This window comes from Canis aureus, unplaced genomic scaffold (assembly GCF_053574225.1).
Source record: "Canis aureus isolate CA01 unplaced genomic scaffold, VMU_Caureus_v.1.0 ptg000124l_RagTag, whole genome shotgun sequence".
In the NCBI taxonomy this organism is placed as follows: Eukaryota; Metazoa; Chordata; class Mammalia; order Carnivora; family Canidae; genus Canis; species Canis aureus.
In genome coordinates, this window is record NW_027554438.1 from 177972 (window position 1) to 200689 (window position 22718).

The 22718-nt window shown below is 39.5% G+C and overlaps 2 protein-coding genes across 16 annotated transcripts in view; both read left to right on the forward strand.

Moving 5' to 3' along the window:
- The window catches only part of LOC144309603 (rho GTPase-activating protein 20-like), a 52896-nt gene extending 50556 nt beyond the window's left edge, over window positions 1-2340 (forward strand). For all 15 annotated transcript variants that reach the window (XM_077890705.1, XM_077890704.1, XM_077890703.1 and 12 more), the window contains 2 exons: window positions 245-433; window positions 2015-2340. In XM_077890705.1, the coding sequence (XP_077746831.1) occupies window positions 245-433; window positions 2015-2325 (500 nt within the window). In that variant the 3' untranslated portion in view covers window positions 2326-2340. The remainder of the gene's footprint in view (window positions 1-244; window positions 434-2014) is intronic.
- A 2193-nt stretch (window positions 2341-4533) lies between these two features.
- On the forward strand, window positions 4534-22316 carry LOC144309592 (uncharacterized). The gene is made up of 11 exons (XM_077890673.1): window positions 4534-4545; window positions 5578-5687; window positions 6202-6391; window positions 7831-7942; window positions 9823-9961; window positions 11284-11344; window positions 13249-13358; window positions 14166-14355; window positions 15576-15687; window positions 18747-18922; window positions 22203-22316. Exons 1-11 carry the CDS (start codon window positions 4534-4536, stop codon window positions 22314-22316), a joined length of 1326 nt encoding a protein of 441 aa, XP_077746799.1.
- The last annotated feature ends 402 nt before the right edge of the window (window positions 22317-22718 follow it).

The following is a 22718-nucleotide window of genomic DNA, read 5'->3' on the forward strand; positions in this document are numbered from 1 at the left end:
ATTTCATGTAACATGCTTTAAATTGTTTTCTCTTCTTAAAATCTTTCCCTTGGGCACACGCTTTCTGTAAGGTGTTCCCACAAGGGTGCATATGATGCTCACTCAGGAGGCACAGCCTTCTTTATCTAGAAGTCCCAGAAAAATACCAACATATACAAATAGGGTGATGCTTACACTCGTGGTAAGGTAGGTTTGATGACAGCCATCACCATCAGCCTAAATATTCAGGTTTCTTTCCATACAGGACATGAACATCCCTATGGAATTAAAATGAGCCATCTTCCATCTACTAAACTGCTGCCAAAGGAAGCAGAGGACTCCGTCTCTCCTTCCCCTACTCAGGAGTCCCTCCTTCTGGAGCAGAAGATCACAGACATGCAAATCCATTTCATACTGAAGCCCAGGCACCCAGCCCAGAACAAGCAAGGGAGAGGTGAGCCACTTGCCTTTCTTCAAGTGCCTTCCCTTGGCTCATGTCTCCATGCTTAAACACAATTCAGACACACAGTTTATTCTTTCTGGGTGAGCTTATTGTCATCAATGAGGAGGAACAGTATAGGAAAGAATGCAAACACTACCAAAAATCAAGCTTAGAAAAATTCAAAAGTCTGACATCAAGACCCAACTCATTTCTATGAAGGTTGTTTTCTTGTTTTAAATCTTTTGGAAGACCATTAACTCCTGTCTTTCTCTATATCCCCAGAGCACTTTCAAGGCTGCCCTGAGCCATGCCTTGTGCTGAGTAGTATATCATATATTTAGTTTAACGAGTTGTAGGCAGCATCATTTATGTTAAAGTTGAGCAAACTGAAGCTTTAAAATGCTAAGCTTCCTCAGTGGCAGGACCAGGATGCTTCTGGTGCAGGGCTGGCACCCACATGAGTGGAGGTGGTGATGCACTCACTACATCCCAGAAAAGCCAAGTGGCCGGGTGTTCAAGGTTATTTGGTGAAATGTTCCTCATTTGTTTATCCTTCGACAACTTGGCTCATCTGCTGACTCTTAAAGAAATCAGTTATTTAAGCAATGTTAAGGTATCTTCAAAGGGAAACATTCACAGCTGAGCACTAGAAACTTTGAACTCAGCTTCTCACTGCTGGTCACCTTTTCTTTGGAAAGCTCTTCCTTCATAGGGAATGTTGAGTAATGAAAAATCATCTCTGGAAACTGGTGCATATGCATTCATAACCTCTATAAATGCATTCATGACCTCTCATTGTTTTGCTTTTCTATGATTTCTTTCAAGCCTTGTACTTGTGTGTAGGTGTATATTTACATATATGTTTGAGTGTGTGTGTGAGGAAGTGTGTTTCCACACTTCATTGTGGTTTAGGCTCTTTTCAGTAAATGTTCAACCTATTTAACTGAAAATATCATCTCTGGGTGGGTTGGTGGGGTATGACAAGAAAACACAGCCACCAGAGGGCCAGCATGTAATGACAACATCCCAAGGACCCTGACTGCAGCAAGTCATCCTTGAAGATGGCCCAGAGCAGAGGAACATAGAAGTAGGGCTCAGGCAGATTGTGTCCTGAGAAGCAGATCCTTTGGATGGTAGAACTTGAGCACTCAGAAAGCCAAAGAGGAAATCTGAGGCTGAGGGGAGACTGGCTGTGAAAGCAGAGGATTACCACACTCAGCCTGATTTGCATACCAAATCCTTCTAGCTTTTAAAATCAGATCTGACACCTGAACCCACTGATCACTCCAGTAGAAAACACATCTACAGGTTCAGTGCCTCCTGATGCAGTGTAACCGGCAGTAACTGATGGCACAGGAAATACTGACCTTCAATCTGATCAAGTCCCAAAGTTTAACCATCAGTCTGAAGGATATGGGTAAGAACTTATCAACACCATGAGGATGCTGTTAGCCAACATCAGAACGAGGAGAGTTCTACAAATAAATGACTCAGTTTCCCTCTTCTAGCCACTACAATGAACACACTGTATAATGGCAATGGTGAAAATAATGCTAAGTGAATTAAAATACACTAATCTCCCTTCTTCCTTAGATTCAGGCCAGAAGACCATGAAAAGCACTGTTTTCAGAGACTGGGCCTTTTGGTGGCGCGCTGGCACTTGCCAGAAAAACCACTGCAGAGTTGCACCATCTGCAAAACCACGACAACTCTTTGGGGTTTCCCTCACAGATATCTGTGATAAGGACAACTTGCCCTTCCCAATACTGGTAGGTCTCAGTTTGGTCTTTTATTACCTTCCTGAGGAGAGGGACCTCGGAGAGGCCAAGTGTTCTCATGCAAACCAACCCTTAAATGGAGAAATCATTAGACAGACCCTGGCTTTGGCTGAGAAGCTTTGCTAGTGTCATTTGATTTACCTACTGCAGAGTCATTTGGCCAATACAACAGAACGACGTTTTGTCCATTCCACTTGTTTCCACAGAGACCCATGTAGGCCTTGTTCAGATCAGTCAAAATGGACTCTGTGTGCATGAATCATCTTCACATTCTGCTATTGTCTTCCTGAACTCACAGTAGTCTCAGGTCTCCTTCAACTGAGTCTACTTAATCTAACAACTGAAAATATCTTACCTAAGCATAAAGACTCATCCTGAGGCATATATGAATCTGCTAATTCTAAAAGAGCATGTTAAATGACAGCCACAGCGTTTGGCCTGTGTTATCTCAAATCAGTGTACTGAATTGTCAGTGTGGAAATTTACTGAGTACCCAGTACCTCTGCAACCCTGCACTAGATTTGGGAATCTTATCCTAGGTGTGAAAAAATTTACCATGTTAGTTACATGCTTGCTACTACCCCAGTCCTTGCATCACAGCCATTTTAGGGGGTAGCTGGAACTATTATCCTCCACACTTTACAAATGAATTAGCTTTCAATATAGTTCACATGTGCCCCAGGTCACACAAATGATCAGAATGATAATAGGTTTCCGATCCCTTGGTCTATCAGACTCCAGCCCTTATTATCTTTCTACACTGCAGGGAGAGAACATGAAGATAGAGCAAAAGACAGTGAAAGACTCATGAAAGAAATGTAATCAGATAATAAGAAGAGAGCATTTGAGGTTTTTTTTTTTTTTTTTTTTTTAAAGAGGAAGGGAAATAGAGATAGTAGGAATGGAGGATACAATCACTTAAAGAGGAATCAACAAATGGGAAATGAGTATGGCAAAAAGATTTGAAAACATGGGGAAGGGCATCTATGTAAGAGAATAAAGAGCCAAAACTGGTAAAGTAGGAGACAGGCGAGGATTCCACAAAGGCCTAGAAACACAGAAGTTTGATTTAAAAGGGTAAATTCAATGAAAAAATCTGATTTAAATAAGTGATTACAAAGTTTCAGTGTATGTAAGGTGGATTTTGGGTAAAACTATAGAGAGACATTGACTAAAGAATCTAAATTGACTTTAGTCTTCCAGCTCTAAAACCGTAAACCATCCGATAGCCTAGCTCTTTCAAAAAGGAAGCAAGCTTTTGCTCTGGGCTTGGGATATGAAATGCCATATACTCTTCTTTTTTTCCTACAGGATATGCTTTCCATGATCAATCGGAAAGGACCACTCCTGGAAGGCATCTTCAGAAAATCAGCCTGTATAAATTCATGCAGAAACCTAAAAGAGAATCTAAATTCTGGGGACAGAGTTAACTGTTATAGCAAATCTGTTCATGTGGTAGCATGTGTTTTAAAGGTGGGGAAAGTTCTAGGTTTACCACACATGGGTAACTGAAGCTGTGATTGGTGTCTTTCATTACGATTGCCCAGGAACCAACATAGGCATAACTAATTAAGAACTTGTCAAACTGGAAAACACTTCATGAAATCAAATTTAAGGAAGCTACTGTAGGAGTTAAAAGCCCCATACATTAGAAATACTTTCTGTTATCACCACGAACAGCCTACCTGAGGACTCCATGCAAAATACTAATACTAATATGACTACTAGTAATAATAATAAATTTCAAAGTATACACTGACACATACATAATATTTACCAAAGCAAACATCTGCTTTTTTTTTAATTTATTTTTTATTGGTGTTCAATTTACTAACATACAGAATAACCCCCAGTGCTTTTGATGACATCCTCACCACGCTCCTAATGAAGGCAGTTTCCAAAAGAAAAATCATATGAAAAATTTGAGAATAGGTAGGGAATTTCACAATAGTAAGCAAATGTTTACTTTATGAGGAATACAAAAAGGCTCAGTGAGGTGACCAATCATTCTTAACCCTCACTGTCTCCTGTTTCTTGATGTCTTTTACTTTATAACTCATGAAGGAAGGATTTTGCCATTTGTGTCTCCTTTCACCACATCCTCGGCATCCTTTAGTTAATATTTGTGATGTCTAGCCCACCATCCAAGGTTATAATGACATGTTAACCAGCTCTTGCTACATGCCAGTTTGGATAAATCGAACTTTTGGAGTAGGTGCAACAGACAAAAGTAGTTTGGAATTCTGGAAAGTCAAGAGATCGATTCAAGAACTAGATTAATTTGGAAATTATACAGCTACATCACAGATATCCTGTTCTATTGCTAAAACCGTAATGGAGAAAGATGTGAGAACTAGAATAGAGAATTTAATCCATCTACCTTGGCACTTGCTAACAGTTATCAACAAAACTAAGTTAAGGCAGTAATGATGACACTCTTAGAATCAAGGTCATATTTGGTCCTTCCTTGTCACATTTGGTCTTTTCTTGTCCCCCATTTCTTTTTTTTTTAATTTTTTTATTATTATTTATGATAGTCACAGAGAGAAAGAGAGAGGCAGAGACATAGGCAGAGCTTGTCCCCCATTTCTGTTCAACTATATGAAAGATACCAATAGTCCCTGACCACTACTACATTGGACTACAGTAAAACACACCAGTAAATATATATATAGGCATCAAGAGACAGGGGAAAGAATGATGATACATTAGGTACTCAAATAGCATGATAAGTGTTGCCCTCTTGAAGGTGCACACATACAATTGATGTTCTAGCAAGACTTAGTAGGATCCTTTCTATTTCCGTGTTATAGGCACAGACTAGGAAGATGGTGACCACGTGTGCATAGAGTTCTTAGGCATTTCTGAAGCTTTCCCTACCTAAAGTTGACTAATCTTTGTGGAGAATCAGACTCTGCAACCTTGGCCTGAATAGTATCATGTCAAACTATCTGGAGAATTGGCCTACACTAGAAATGAATACATCCTCAGGACCATCATGAGTTTGCCATTAGACTCTCTAGTTTTGTACAGTACAGGAAAGGAAGAATGAAACGATTATGAGAGTAGCTTTTGTAGTAGTTTGCAGAAAAGCACACAAAAGTGCCATATGATAGAAGGGAGCTTTGTCCTCATTTACACTGAAGCCTAGGCTCTGCTTAGATACTTTCATTTTTGTTGGAGAAAATCCACACACCTGCTTTTCATGTGCAAGTCAATAGAGAATCAGAGCAGAGTTCCATGTGGGTCACAGTTTGGGTATCTATGACATAAGTAGAGACTGAACTGAAGTTTGCAACTGTTTTCTCTGTAATATTTCCAATATCTATATTGCATATGTGAGTGTGTCTGTGTGTATTTTTCTTTTATCCACATAAGGATTTTCTTGAAAATATCGAAGGAAGTTTACTTTCATCCAAACTCTATGAAAAATGGCTTGGTGTTCTTAACGAAGTGACTGAGAAGGAAAAAATAAATGCAGCCCAGAGGTAATGATGCAATAATTACTCTACTCTGGTCATGGCTCAGAAATACAGCCAATATACTATTAGGAAAATATTGGCTTCCTTCTTGCCACTTTGACCACTAAAATAACATTCAATGCCAAATAATTTCGATTCTTCTCACCAATGGAGGCCAGTTTCAGAATACAAGCATGCCTTATGGCTATTATTGTACTTCTCCTGACCTTATTAACATTGACTCCTTAGTCACTGTACAACTTCGGAATATATGAAACTGGTAGACAAGTCAGTGGCCTGAGAGATGCCAGTGCATCAACAGCCAGTGGCATAACCTAAAGTTTGTCGAACATTTAACCAGAGAGGGTTAGCTCAGAAATTGAATTTGGTAAAACATTTTTGTGTACGTTCATGCCTGGAACTCTGCTACAGCAGGTTGTATACTAGATCTAGAAAGATGTTCTCTGCTCTCCGTCTCTATACTTCCAACTGCTAAGTGCAATGACTTGCCTTATTCAAAAGTGCATCTTTCTGACTTTAGGCTTCTAACACAGCTGCCAAAAGCGAATGTTGTTCTCTTGCGATACCTTTTCGGTGTGTTATACAACATTGAGCAACAATCCTCATCCAATCAGATGACAGCTTATGATTTATCAGTGTGTATAGCTCCAAGTATTCTTTGTCCACCTAATACCTGCAGCTTGGAATTGGAAGACAACTTCATTAAAAAGGTAGAGAGATCTCTCATATGTGTCCCCTGGGGTTTAGAATCCATGCTTTGAGTCTAAAATGTGTAGTAGTAATTGCGAAGGATCAGTTCTGAAAAGTGCACATCTTCATAGGCTTTCTTGGAATGGCAGAGTTTGCTATCCTTCTCTGGTGGAATATAGGAAGGGGTGTTGTTAAAGTGGGAAACGCAGAGCAGTTGAGTCGCTTCTTTCCCATCCAGGAGATTCAATACTAGACTGACTAAACAAAAGAGAGAGAAGAGTGATATAATATGATAGAAAAGACCTGGGCTCCGGAGTTTGACAAGCCAAGGTTCAACTCTCAGCCTGATCCTGGAGGGGGGAGCTTGTAACCTTGGGCAAAGCCATGGTTTCCTCATGACACAATGGTAACAAGACCCAGCTCCTGTGGTCGTTACTGGCACATCCTAGGTGGCTCGGGCACTATGAGCACCCATGGCTCCAAACACATTGGCTTTGCTCTGCAAGTTGTGGCTCATTTAGAAAAATACTTGGCTACTCTTTTGCCTCTGTTACATCAGACAGAAACTAGAGAGATATTCCAGAACATCCTAATGAAGCCACAGATGCCTAATAAGATGACAGCTTTTCCCCAAGCTCATGCCGAGAGCCAGCATTAAGCAAAGCAAGACATGAGAAGGGACTGTGGTTAGACAGACAGACATGTTTTCCCCCAGCCCTGTGAGTTTTTACTCAAAAAAGATAAGAAAAGAAAAGAAAACATCAAAAAAAATCCACAAGAATATCCACTTTCCAAAAACTATTCTTCCCTATTTAAGAAATGGATTTCATAGGACTTTGTCTATGCTTTTTACATTTTAATCAGTTATGATACTAAGTTACAATCCAATATTTTCTGGAAGCAATACTTTACAAAATACATAAACTTTTAGAAGGTACATTACTTTGAAAACTATCCTAGTTTTAAAGATGTAACCTTTGGTATCACAATGTTAGGTATTAAATTAGGCAACAAATTAGGACTTTAGTCCACTGACTAGTAATATTTTAAAATCTGTACCCAAAGTACAACAAAAAGTATTACTCTTTCTTATTTTATTAGAGAACTTGGGTTTCTATATATTTTTATCAACTCTGATTTTTTTTTAATTTTTATTTATTTATGATAGTCACAGAGAGAGAGAGAGAGAGAGAGAGGCAGAGACTCAGGCAGAGGGAGAAGCAGGCTCCATGCACTGGGAGCCCGATGTGGGATTCAATCCCGGGTCTCCAGGATCGCGCCCTGGGCCAAAGGCAGGCGCCAAACCGCTGCGCCACCCAGGGATCCCTTTTTATCAACTCTGAATTTTTCATAGAAGTCTTTCACATTTTTGGTTAGATCCAAGGTCTATAAACAAAATGTGACTTATAACTCTTCCATATGAAAAAGAGCACCCCATTGTGTTCTTTTTGCATTACAGGCTTCTCTTGTACAGTTTTTGATTGAAAATTGCCTCAAGATATTTGGAGAAGACATCACTTCTCTCTTGGGAGAGAATTCAAAGAGTTGTCATAACAATGAGAAGGCTGCAGGTACTGTGAATAGTTTAGTAGGCTTAGGGAGACATGGACAGCAAGGTTCCCAAGGGTCATGGCAGATACTTAGCCCTGTTCTGGAGCCCAGAGCATCCCCAGGGCAATGATTCCCAGCTGCTCCTTCTTCTGAAGGCTGGCTAGCAGGTCAAGGGAGGTTTCACACTGTTGGAGACCCAAGAAAGCATAGAAACTTCCAGATGTTTCTGGCAGTATTAGGAGATAGCATGGTATGATACAGTGTTTTGGAATTTTTTTTAACACAATTTTAAATGGATCCCACATCTATATTATATGATATATGTAGTTAAACATATAATGCATAATTATTAATTTCTACTTATATAAATTTGCTCTGGTTGAAACCAGAGCATGGGACTTTTATTCCTGCTCCATCCTCTTTTTGATCAGTGGCTCTTGAGGCACCACAGGATTCCAGTGCTCTTTAAAATGAGTTGAAAGGAACCAGCATCATTGAGAGAAAAGGACTTGACTTGATGTCAATCATCTCTCCAGAGTACAAACTCCAGTGCCCCCATTTATCAGATATACAACCTTTGGCCAATTACTAGCTTGGTATCACTCTATTCATGCCTAAAATGCTGGATAAAAGTAATGTCTAAATCTTAGAATGTTGTCAAGATTCAATAAGATAAGGGATGAAAAACATTTCTAAAAAGCAAATATTAGAATTGGAGAAGTTCCCCTGAGACTAGTGCGAGTATTATTTGAGCCTAGCTAATCACAGCTCACTGGCAACACCCCATTTTTTGTAAAACGGAGTTTAGATTCAGAACCTGGAGACACACATCATCAATCCCTCCATACTTTTGACATGTCTTAGTTTTACGACATATACCTCATTGTGTTGAGGGAAGCTTTTGGACAATCCGTGTCATCAGGAATTAAGATGAGTCAGTGCTGGTGTAAGACAAGTGTTTGTTTTTTGTGTCATCACTGACAGAAAAACAAACTGTTGAATCCAAGCCAGTGAGAGTGATAGTGATTTCCAAAAGAGCACAACTGCAGAATGCTACCAAGTCCCCATCTGGCATGGGTCCATCCACCTACATGTCTATAGTTTAGTAAGTCACTGAAGACTGGAATCTCCATAATGACCCTTGACACTTCCTCTTTATCTCTTTTTCCAATGAATGAGAAATGAACCCCATCCAAGACCCAGCTATTTCCATTTAAAGCTTTTTCCTTGGTCCCATATATTCATATTGAGGAAATCTTCCCACAAATTATCTCCTCTATCTTCAATGCCTATCATATCCTATGACATACCTTTTGAATTGTATTGTACTGTGTTGTATACTTTTATATGGATAATAAAAATCATTCCATAACTCAGTAGTTTACACAACCAATTCTTTGGTTATGATTCACATAACACTTCAGTGGAGACTCATCTGTGCAGTTCTGGTCTCAGACTGGATGTGAAAGCAGAGGATTTCCAAACTCAGCCTGATTTGGATACCAAATCCTTCTAGCTTTTAAAATCAGATCTGACAGCTGAACCCACTGTTCACTCCAGTAGAAAACAAACATCTACAGGTTCAGTGCCTCCTGTTGCATTGCAAAGACAGTAACTGATGGCACAGGAAATACTGACTTTCAATCTGATCAAGTCCCAAGGTTTAACCATCAGTCTGAAGGTATTTGCAAGAACTCAACAATGCCATGAGGATGCTGTTAGCCAACATCAGAACATAGAGAGTTCTACACAACAAATGACTCAGTTTCCCTCTTCTAGCCCTGCAATGAACACACTGTATAATGGTAATGTTGAAAATAAGGCTAAGTGAATTAAAACATACTAATCTCCCTTCTTCCTTAGATTCAGTCCAGAACACCTTGAAAATCACTTCTTTTAGAGACTCGGCCTTTTGCCAGCGCATTGGCACTTCCCAGTACAACCAGTGCACAGCTGTACTGTCTGCAAAACCAGGACAGCTCTTTGGGGTTTCCCTCACGGATATCTTTGATAAGGACATCATGCCCTTACCAATACTGGTAGGTCTCAGTTAGGTCTTTTATTGCCTTCCTGAGGAGAGGGACCTTGGAGAGGCCAAGTGTTCTCATGCAAACCAACCCTCAAGTGGAGAAATCATTAGACAGTCCCTCGCTTTGGCTGAGAAGCTTTGCTAGTGTCATTTGATTTACCTACTGCAGAGTCATTTGGCCAATACAACAGAACGTTTTGTCCATTCCACTTGTTTCCACAGAGACCCATGTAGGCCTTGTTCAGATCAGTCAAAATGGACTCTGTGTGCATGAATCATCTTCACATTCTGCTATTGTCTTCCTGAACTCACAGTAGTCTCAGGTCTCCTTCAACTGAGTCTACTTAATCTAACAACTGAAAATATCTTACCTAAGCATAAAGACTCATCCTGAGGCATATATGAATCTGCTAATTCTAAAAGAGCACGTTAAATGACAGCCACAGAGTTTGGCCTGTGTTATCTCAAATCAGTGTACTGAATTGTCAGTGTGGAAATTTGCTGAGTACCCAGTACCTCTGCAACCCTGCACTGGATTTGGGAATGTTATCCTAGGTGTGAAGAAATTAACCACGTTAGTTACATGCTTGCTACTTCCCCAGTCCTTGCATCACAGCAATTTTAGGGGAAGCTGGAACTATCATCCTCCACACTTTACAAATGAATTTGAAGCTTTCAGTACAGTTCGAATTTGCCCCAGGTCACACAATAGATCAGAAGCATAATAATAGGTTTCCGATCCCTTGGTCTATCAGACTCCAGCCCTTATTATCTTTCTACACTGCAGGGAGAGAACATGAAGATAGAGCAAAAGACAGTGAAAGACTCATGAAGGAAATGTAATCAGATAATAAGAAGAGAGCATTTGAGCTTTTTTTTTTTTTTTTAAAGAGGAAGGGAAATAGAGATAGTAGGAATGGAGGATACAATCACTTAAAGAGGAATCAACAAATGGGAAATGAGTATGGCAAAAAGATTTCCATACTTGGGGAAGAGTATCTATGTAAGGGAATAGGGAAACAAGACTGGTAAATTAGGAGACAGGCGAGGTTCCACAAAGGCCTTGAAACACGAAAGTTTGATTTAAAAGGGTAAATTCAATGAAAAAAATCTGATTAAAATAAGTGATTACAATGTTTCAGTGTATGACTCTAAGGTGGATTTTGGGTAGAAACTATAGGGAGACATTGACTAAAGAATCTAAATCGACTTTACTCCTTCCAGCTCTAAAACCATATACCATCACATAGCCTAGCTCTTTCAAAAAGGTAGCAAGCTTTTACTCTGGGCTTGGGATATGAAATGCCATATACTCTTCTTTTTTTCTTACAGGATATGCTTTCCTTTATCAATGAGAAAGGACCACTCACAGAAGGCATATTCAGAAAACCAGGTAGTATAAAGTCATGCGGAATCCTAAAGAAGAAACTGAATTCTGGAGACAGAGTGAGGCATTACAGCAAATCTGTTCTTGTGGTAGCATTTGTTTTTAAGGTGGGGAAAGTTCTAGCTTTATCCACACATGAGTAAGTCAAGCTGTGATTGGTGTCTTTCATTATGATTGCCCAAGGAGCGACATGGGCAAAATTGATTAAGAACTTCTCAAACTGGAAAACACTTCATGAATTCAAAATTTAAGGAATCTACTGTAGGAGTTAAAAGCCCCATACATTAGAAATACTTTCTGTTTTCACCACACACCACCCACCTGAAGACTCCATGCAAAATACTAATACTAATATGACTACTAGTAATAATAAGAAATTTCAAAATATACACTGACACCTACATAATGTTTACCAAAGCAAACATCTGCTTTTGATGACTTCCTCACCACACTCCTAATGAAGGCAGTTTCCAAAAGAAAACTCATATGTAACATTTGAAGATAGGTATAGAAGTTCACAATAGTAAGCACATGTTTACTTTATGAGGAATCTAAAAAAGACTCAGTGAGGCAACCAATCATTCTTAACCATCATTGTCTCATTGTCTCCTGTTTCTTAGTGCCTTTTATAAGTCATGGAGGAAGGATTTTGCCATTTGTGTCTCCTTTCACCACATCCTAGGCATCCTTTAGTTAATATTTGAGATGTCTATCCCACCATCCAAGGTTATAACGACATGGTAACCACCTCTAGCTACATGCCTCTTTCGATAAATCTATCTTTTGGAGTAGGTGCAACAGACAAAAGTACTTTGGTATTCTGAAAATTCAGTAGATCGACTCAAGAAATAGATAAATTTGGAAATTATACAGCTACATCACAGATGTCCCATTCTATTGCTAAAATGGTAATGGAGAAAGATGTGAGAACTAGAATAGAGAATTTAATCCATCTACCTTGGCACTTGCTAACAGCTCTCAACAAAACTATGTCAAGGCAGTAATGATGACACTCTTAGAACCAAGGTCATATGTGGTCCTTCCTTGTCACATTTGGTCTTTGCTTGTCCCCCATTACTGTTTAACTACATGAAAGATAGCAATAGTCTCTGACCACTACTACGCTGGGCTAGAGTAAAACACACCAGTAAATATATATATAGGCATCAAGACACAAGGAAAAGAATGATCATCCATTAGGTACTTGAATACCATGATAAGTGTTTCCCTCTTGAAGGTGCACACATACAATTGATGTTTCTAGCAAGACTTAGTAGGGTCTTTTCTATTTCCGTGTTATAGGCACAGACTAGGAAGATGGTGACCACGTGTGCATAGAGTTCTTAGGCATTTCTGAAGTTTTCCCTACCTAAAGTTGACTGACTAATCATTGTGGAGAATCAGGCTCTGCAACCTTGGCCTGAATAGTATCATGTCAAACTCTCTGGAGAATCGGTCTACACTAGAAATGAATACATCCTCAGGACCATCATGAGTTTGCCATTAGACTCTCTACTTTTGTATAGTTCAGGAAAGGAAGAATGATGCAATTATGAGAGTAGCTTTTGTAGTAGTTTGCATAAAAGCACACAAAAGAGTAAGTGCCATATGATGGAAGGGAGCTTTGTCTTCCTTTCCACTGAAGGCTATGCTCTGCTTTGATGCTTTCATTTTTGTCAGAGAATATCCACAACCTGCTTTTGCATGTACAAGTCAATGGAGAGTCAAGCTGACCCCCATGTGGGTCACAGTTTGGGTATCTATGAAGGAAGTAGAAACTCAACTGAAGTTTTCAACTAAGTGTTTTCTCTGTGATATTTCCAATATATATTTTGTATTATATATGCATATATATGTGTGTGTGTGTTTCTGTGTATATTTGTGTGTATTTTTTTTTTTATCCACATAAGGATTTTCTTGAAAATATCGAAGGAAGTTTACTTTCATCGGACCTCTATGAAAAATGGCTTGGTGTTCTTGACGAAGTGACTCAGAAGGAAAAAATAAATGCTGCCCAGAGGTAATGATGCAATAATTACTCTACTCTGGTCATGGCTCAGAAATACAGCCAATATACCATTACAAAATATTGGTTTCCTTCTTGCCACTTTGACCATTAAAATAACATTCAATTCCAAATGGTTTCTTTTTTTTTAATAATAAATTTATTTGTTATTGGTGTTCAATTTACCAACATACAGAGTAACACCCAGTGCTCATTCCGTCAAGTGCCCCCCTCAGTGCCCATCACTTATTCACCCCTAGCCCCTGCCCTCCTCCCCTTCCGTCACCCCTAGTTCATTTCCCAGAGTTAGGAGTCTTTATGTTCTGTCTCCCTTTCTGATATTTCCCACACATTTCTTCTCCCTTCCCTTATATTCCCTTTCACTATTATTTATATTCCTCAAATGAATGAGAACATACAATGCCAAATGATTTCAATTCTTCTCACCCACGGAGGCCAGTTTCAGAATACAGGCATGCCTTATGGCTATTATTGCTCTTCTCCTGACCTTATTAAGTAGACTCCTTAGTCATTGTACAACTTCTGAATATATGAAACTGGTAGAGAAGTCAGTGGCTTAAGAGAGATGCCAGAGCATCAAAGGCCATGGTATAACCTTAAGTTTGTCAAACATTTAACCAGAGAGGGTTAGCTCAGAAATTGAATTTGGTAAAACATTTTTGTGTACGTTCATGCCTGGAACTCTGCTACAGCAGGTTGTATACTAGATCTAGTAAGATGTTCTCTGCTTTCCGTCTCTATACTTCCAACTGCTAAGTGCAATGACTTGCCTTATTCAAAAGTGCATCTTTCTGACTTTAGGCTTCTAACACAGCTGCCAAAAGCGAATGTTGTTCTCTTGCGATACATTTTCGGTGTGTTATACAACATTGAGCAACAATCCTCATCCAATCAGATGACAGCTTATGATTTATCAGTGTGTATAGCCCCAAGTATTCTTTGTCCACCTAATTCCTGCAACTTGGAATTGGAAGACAACTTCATTAAAAAGGTAGAGAGATCTCTCATATGTGTCCCCTGGGGTTTAGAATCCATGCTTTGAGTCTGAAATGTGTAGTAGTAATTGCGAAGGATCAGTTCTGAAAAGTGCACATCTTCATTGCCTTCCTTGGAATAGCAGAGATCTTTATCCTACTCTGGTGGAATATGGGAAGGGGTGTTGTTAAATTGCGAAATATAGAGCAGTTGAGATACTTCTTTCCCATCCAGGAGATTCAATACTAGACTGACTAAACAAAAGAAAGAAAAGAGTGGCATAATATGATAGAAAAGACCTGGGCTCCGGAGTTTGACAAGCCGAGGTTCAACTCTCAGCCTGATCCTTGAGGGGGGAGCTTGTAACTTTGGGCAAAGCCATGGCTTCCTCATGACACAATGGTAACAAGACCCAGCTCCTGTGGTCATTACTGACACATCCTAGGTGATTCAGTCACTATGAGCGCCCATGGCTCCAAACACATTGGCCTTGCTCTGCAAGTTGTGGCTCATTTAGAATAATACTTGGCTACTCTTTTGCCTCTGCTACATCAGACAGAAACTAGTTAGATATTCCAGAACATCCTAATAAAGCCACAGATGCCTAATAAGATGACAGCTTTTCCCCAAGCTCATGCCGAGAGCCAGCATTAGGCAAAGCAAGACATGAGAAGGGACTGCGGTTAGACAGACCGACATGTTTTCTCTCCAGACCTGTGATTTTTACTCAAAAACAAAACAAAACATCAAAAAAAATCCACAGGAATATCCTCTTTCCAAAAAACATTCTTCCCTCTTTAAGAAACGGATTTCATAGGATTTTGTCTATGCTTTACACATTTTAATCAGATATTATCCTAAGTTACAACCCAATATTTTCTGGAAGTAAAATTTTACACAATAAGTAAAGTTAAGAAGGTAGGTTGCTTTGAAAACCATTCTAGTTTTAAAGATGTAACCATTGCTATCACAATGTTAGGTATGAAATTAGGCGACAAATTAGGACTTTAGCCCACTGACTAGTAGAATTTTAAAATCTGTACCCAAAGTACAACAGAAAGTATCACACTAGTTATTTTATTAGAGAACTTGGGTTTCTATATATTATTATCAACTCTGAATTGTTCATAGAAGTCTTTCACATTTTTTGTTAGATCCAAGGTCTATAAACAAAATGTGACTTATAACTCTTCCATATAAAAAAGAGCACCCCATTGTGTTCTTTTTGCATTACAGGCTTCTCTTATACAGTTTTTGATTGAAAATTGCCTCAAGATATTTGGAGAAGACATCACTTCTCTCTTGGGAGTGAATTCAAAGAGTTGTCATAACAATGAGAAGGCTGCAGGTACTGTGAATAGTTTAATAGGCTTTAGGGAGACACAGACAGCAAGGTTGCCAGGGGTCATGGCAGATACTTAGCCCTGTTCTGGAGCCCAGAGCATCCCCAGGGCAATGATTCCCAGCTGCTCCTTCTTCTGAAGGCTGGCTAGCAGGTCAGGGAGGTTTCACACTGTTGGAAACCCAAGAAAGCATAGAAACTTCAAGACGTTTCTGGCAGTATTAGGAAATAGCATGGTATGATACAGTGTTTGGGGATTTTTTTTAACACAATTTTAAATGGATCTCACATCTATATTATATATGTTGTTAAGCATATAATGCATAATTATTAATTTCTACTTATAATATATAAATGTGCTCTGGTTGAAACCAGAGCAGGGGGGTTTTATTCCTACTCCATCCTCTTTTTGATCAATGGCTCTTGAGGCACCACAGGATTCCGGTGCTCTTTAAAATGAGTTGAAAAGAACCAGCATCATTGAGAGAAAAGGACTTGACTTGATGTCAAACCTAGGTATTTGTGTATTGGCGCTGGCTTTCAATTGGTCCCCATGTCTTCAATAAGGTAGCTTCTCCTCATTTAATATGGTGGAGGAAGAGTTCTCAGAAGCAAGAGGGACTTTTCAAGAGTTAATGTGGGAGAGGACTGTGCAAAGGACCACGCCAAAGGTGGTGGTTTACAAGATGAGGAGGCATTATTTCTTAAGACCACACATCATAAAACTCACAGCAGCACCAGTACACGCATATCCTTTCCTTCACTGGCTTTTCCTCCTCAGTTCTGTACACCAGCATTTCCTAAGGGGTATTCCAAGTAGGGTAGGAAGAATCTTTGAAATACTAACTCATTTATTTTACCTGAGATATTCCTTCCCTCATCCTTCTTCCTGTCTTAAGCTGCCTTAAGAGACAACTCACCTCCTCAGGGAATAGAAGCAAGAGGAGAATATGAGGAAAACGGTGCTCTTTGATGCTTATGAGTCTTAAAGACTTAGCTTTCTAGGAAACAGAAATGATTCATGGCATAGAGTAGAAGATTTAGGTGGCAATCTCAAGGGGAAAAAGCCCAAAACCACTAGGTAGGTACATGGGATATCTGCACCATTTCCTGCATGGAAACCAAATGGAAGCAGAAATTCCTCACAGAACAGTGAGCTGACATGTCTAAGAACAATGGGGCCCTCTATGTCCATGCAGAGTTTCTTATACTTCAACATGGAACATGTATCTCCATCAGTCCCAGAAGAGTATGGAAGAAAAAGAAAGCCACTGGGTGTGAAAGACATGCCTCAGCAATAGGAGTACAGGCCAATTTCCCAGGACCAGAGAGCAGTCTGGACACTGCAGCGGCTATTTATATACATCAATGACACAGAGCAATCAGATAAGTGCACTTTACCATTTTACAACCTGTCTGGCACCAGAACACTCCAGAACAGACACACTCATGGGGGCAATTAAGAAAACCTAAATCTCTACCAGTCTCGGAACAGAGAATCAAACTGGACAACAAGTGAGCTATTTAGAACTACAGAACTGTACATTTCTGACTTATGCCAGTGTATAGACGGAGATTGCTATCAGTGCATATAGAATATATGATCCATGCATTGTTTTCCCTTTCCCAGAAAGGGTTCTCTCGTCAAATAGGCTTGGGAAATATATTTTCCTTTTGGAAGTCAAATCCACCAGTTTTTCCCAGATTTATTTGACATTATTTGACCTTTTGAAGCGACCCCATTCATTAATGATCCTGGGAACATTTATTGCCTTGTGCCGAGTAGTATCTTATATATTTAGTTTAACTTGGTGTAGGCAGCATCATTTATGTTACAGTTGAGCAAACCAAAGCTTTAAAATGCTGAGCTTCCTAAGTGGCAGAACCAGGATGCTTCTGGTGCAGTGCTGGCCCCACATGAGTGGAGGTGCTGATGGACGTACTATATCCCAAAAAAGCCAAATTGCCCAGTGTTTAAGGTTATTTGGTGAAATGTTCCTCATCTTTTTATCCTTCGACAGCTTGTCTCCTCTGTTGACTCTTAAAGCAATCGGTTATTTAAGCAATGTTAAGATATCTTCAAAGGGAAATATTCACAGCTGAGCAGTAGAAATTTGAACTCAGCTTCTCGCTGCTGATCTCCTTTTCTTTGGAAAGTTCTTCCTTCAATAGGGAATGTTGAGTAATTAAAAATCATCTCTGGAAACTGGTGGTCTATCAATGCACTCCTAACCTCTTATTGTTTTGCATTTTCTATGTTTTCTTTCAAGCCTTGTACTTTTATGTAGGTGTATATACACATGTATGTTTGAGTGTGTGTGTGAGGAAGTGTGTTTCCACACTTCATTGTGGTTTAGGCTCTTTTCAGTAAATGTTAAACATATTTAACCAAAAACATCATCTCTGGGTGGGTTGGTGGGGTTGACAAGAGAACACAGACACCACATAGCCAGCATGTAATGACTACTTCCCAAGGACCCTGACTGCAGAAAGTCATCCTTGAAGATGGCCCAGAGCAGTGGAACCAGAGAAGTAGGGGTCAGGCAGATTGTGTCCTGAGAGGCAATTCCTTTGGATGGTAGAAACTTGAGCACTCAGAAACCCAAGGAGAGAATCTGAGGCTGAGGGGAGCCTCGCTGTGAAAGCACAGGATTAACATACTCAGCTTGACTTGCATACCCAAAACTTATAGCTGTTAAAATCAGAAAAAAATAAAAAAAATAAAATCAGATCTGATACCTGAACCCACTGTTCACACCAGTAGAAAACAAACATCTACAGTTTCAGTGCCTCCAGATCAGTGTAACGGCAGTAACTGATGGCAGAGGAAATAATCACTTTGAGTCTGATCAAGTCCCTAGGTTTAACCGTCAGTATGAAAGTTATTGGCAAGAACTCATCAATGCCATGAGGATGCTTTTAGCCAACATCAGAACATGGAGAGTTCTACACAACAAATGACTCATTTTCCCTCTTCTAGCCTCTACAATTAACATACTGTATAATGGCAATGGTGAAAATAAGTCTACGTGAATTAAAACACACTAATCTCCCTTCTTCCTTAGATTCTGACCAGAACACCAAGGAAAGCAGTGCTTTCACAAACTCGTCCTTTGGCCACTGTGCTGGCACTTGGCAGAACAACCAGTGCACAGCTGCACTGTCTGAAAAACCAGAACAGCTCTTTGGAGTTTCCCTCACGGATATCTTTCATAAGGACAACTTCCCCTTCCCAATACTGGTAGGTCTCAGTTTGGTCTTTTATTGCCTTCCTGAGGAGAGGGACCTCGGAGAGGCCAAGTGTCCTCATGCAAACCTACCCCCAAATGGAGAAATCTTTAGACAGCATCTGGCTTTGGGTGAGAAACTTGGTAGTGTCATTTGATTTACCTACTGCAGAGTCATGAGGCCAATACACTGAACAACGTTTTGTCCATCCCACTTGTTTCCACAGAGACCCATGTAGGCCTGTTCAGATCAGTCAAAATGGACTCTGTGTGCATGAATCATCTTCACATTCTGCTGTTGTCTTCCTGAACTCACAGTAGTCTCAGGTCTCTTCAACTGAGTCTACTTAATCTAACAACTGAGAACATCTTACCTAAGCATAAAGACTCATCCTGAGGCATATCTGAATCTGCTAATTCTAAAAGAGCATGTTAAATGACAGCCACAGCGTTTGGCCTGTGTTATCTCAAATCGGTGTACTGAATTGTCAGTGTGGAAATTTACTGAGTACCCAGTACCTCTGCAACCCTGCACTAGATTTGGGAATCTTATCCTAGGTGTGAAGAAATTAACCACGTTAGTTACATGCTAGCTGCTCCCCCAGTCCTTGCATCACAGCAATTTTAGGGGGTAGGTAGAACTATCATCCTCCACACATTATAAATGGATTAGAAAATTTTCAGTCAGTTAGCATGTGCCCCAGGTCACACAATATATCAGAAGCATAGTACGTTTCTGAACCCTTGATCCATCTGACTCCAGCCGTTATATCTTTCTACACTGTAGGGAGAGGACATGAAGATAGAGCGAAGGATGGTTGAAAGACTCATGACGGGAATGTAATCAGAGAATAAGAGAGTATTTGAGCTTTTCTTTTAAAGAGGAAGGGAAATAGAGATAGTAGGAATGAAGGATACAATTACTTAAAGAGGAATCAACAAATGGGAAATGAGTATGGAAAAAGATTTCCATATATGGGGAAGAGCATCTATGTAAGGGAATAAGGAGCCAAGACTGGTAAAGTAGGAGACAGGCGAGGATTCCACAAGGCCTTGAAACATGGAAGTTTGATTTAAAAGGGTAAATTCAATGAAAAAAATCTGATTTAAATAAGTGATTACAAAGTTTCAGTGTATGACTGTAAGGTGGATTTTGGGTAAAACTATAGAGAGACATTGACTAAAGAATCTAAATTGACTTTACTTCTTGCAGCTCTAAAACTGTATACCATCCGATAGCCTAGCTCTTTCAAAAAGGAAGCAAGCTTTTGCTCTGGGCTTGGGATATGAAATGCCATATACTCTTCTTTTTTTCCTACATTATGTGCTTTCCTTTATCAATCAAAAATGACCACTCATGGAAGGCATCTTCAGAAAATCAGCCAGTATAAAATCATGCAGAATCCTAAAAAAGAAACTAAATTCTGGGGACAGAGTGAACTTGGACAGTGAATCTGTTCTTCTGGTAGCATCTGTTTTAAAGTTGGGAAAGTTCTAGCTTTATCCACACATGAGTTACTCAATTGTGATGGTGTCTTTCATTACGATTGCCCAAGAACCAACATAGGCATAACTGATTAAGAACTTGTCAAACTGGAAAACACTTCATGAAATCAAAATTTAAGGAAGCTACTGTAGAAGGTAAAAGCCCCTTACATTAGAAATACTTTCTGTTTTCACCACACACCTCCCACCTGAGGACTCCATGCAAAAGACTAATACTAATGTGACTACTATAATAATAAGAAATTTCAAAATATACATTGACACATACATAATGTTTACCAAAGAAAACATCCTGTTTCTGATAACTTCCTCACCATGCTCCTAATGAAGGCAGTTTCGAAAAGAAAAATCACATGAAAAATTTGAGAATAGATCTAGAAGTTCACAATAGTAAGCAAATGTTTACTTTATGAGGAATACAAAAAGGCTCAGTGAGGCGACCAATCATTCTTAACCATCATTGTCTCCTGTTACTTAGTGCCTTTTATAAGTCATGGAGGAAGGATTTTGCCATTTGTGTCTCCTTTCACCTGATCCTAGGTATCCTTTTGTTAATATTTGTGATGTCTAGCCCACCATCCAAGGTTATAACGACACAGTAACCAGCTCTAGCTACATGCCTCTTTTGATAAATCTAACTTTAGGAGTAGGTGCAATGGACAAAAGTAGTTTGGAATTCTGAAAATACAATAGATCGACTCAAGAACTAGATTAATTTGGAAATTATACAGCTACATCACAGATATCCCATTCTATTGCTAAAATGGTAATGGATAAAGAAGTGACAACTAGAATAAAGAATTTAATCCATCTACCTTGGCACTTGCTCTGAACAAAACTATATTAAGGCAGTGATTATGGCACTCTTAGAACCAAGGTCATATTTGGTCCTTCCTTGTCACAAGTTGTCTTTCCTTGTCCCCCATTACTGTTCAACTATATGATAAATAGCAATAGTCCCTGACCACTACTACACTGGGCTAGAGTAAAACACACCAGTAAATATATATATATAGGCATCAAGACACAGGGAAAAGAATGATCATCCATTAGGTACTCGAATAACATGATAAGTGTTGCCCTCTTGAAGGTGCACACCTGCAATTGATGTTTCTAGAAAGGTTTAGTAGGGTCTTTTCCTATTCTGTGTTATAGGCACAGCCTAGGAATATGGTGACCACGTGTGCAGAGTTCTTAGACATTTCTGAAGCCTTCCCTACCTAAAGTTGACTAATCTTTGTGGAGAATCAGACTCTGCAACCTTGGCCTGAATATTATCATGTCAAACTCTGTGGAGTATCGGTCTACACTAGAAATGAATACATCCTCAGGAACATCATGAGTTTGCCATTAGACCATCTACTTTTGTAGAGTTAAGGAAAGGAAGAATGAAGCAATGATGAAAGTAGCTTTTGTAGTAGTTTGCCAAAAAGCACACAAAAGAGTAAGTGCCATATGATAGAAGGGAGCTTTGTCTTCCTTTCCACTGAAGCGTAGGCTCTGCTTTGATGCTTTTGTTTTTGTTGGAGAAAATCCAGAACCTGTTTTTGCACGTGCAAGTCAATGGAGAGTATGAGGTGAACTCCGTGTGGGTCACAGTTTGGGTATCTATGAAGAAATTAGGGACTGAACTGAAGTTTTGAACTAAGTGTTTTCTCTGTGGTATTTCCAATATATATCTTGTATCATACATACATATATATTTGTGTGTGTGTGTGTGTGTGTGTTTGTGTCTGCGTCTGTGTGGGTGTGTCTGCATGTATTTATTTATTTTTCTATTCACATAAGGATTTTCTTGAAAATATCGAAGGAAGTTTACTTTCATCTGACCTCTATGAAAATTGGCTTGAGGTTCTTGACGAATTGACTGAGGAGGAGAAAATAAATGCAGCCCAGAGGTAATGATGCAATAATTACTCTACTCTGGTCATGGCTCAGAAATACAGCCAAAAAAAAAAAAAAAGAAAGAAATACAGCCAATATACTATTAGGAAAATATTGGCTTCCTTCTTGCCACTTTGACCACTAAAATAACATTCAATGCCAAATAGTTTCAATTCTTCACACCCACGGAGGCCAGTTTCAGAATACAGGCATGCCTTATGGCTATTATTGCTCTTCGCCTGACCTTATTAATGTGGACTCCTTAGCCATTGTACACCTTCTGATTATATGAAACTGGTAGACAAAAGTCAGTGGCCTAAGAGAGATGCCAGAGCATCAACAGCCCGTGGTATAACCTTCAGTTTGTCAAACATCAACCGGAGTGGGTTAGCTCAGAAACTGAATTCAGTAAAACATTTT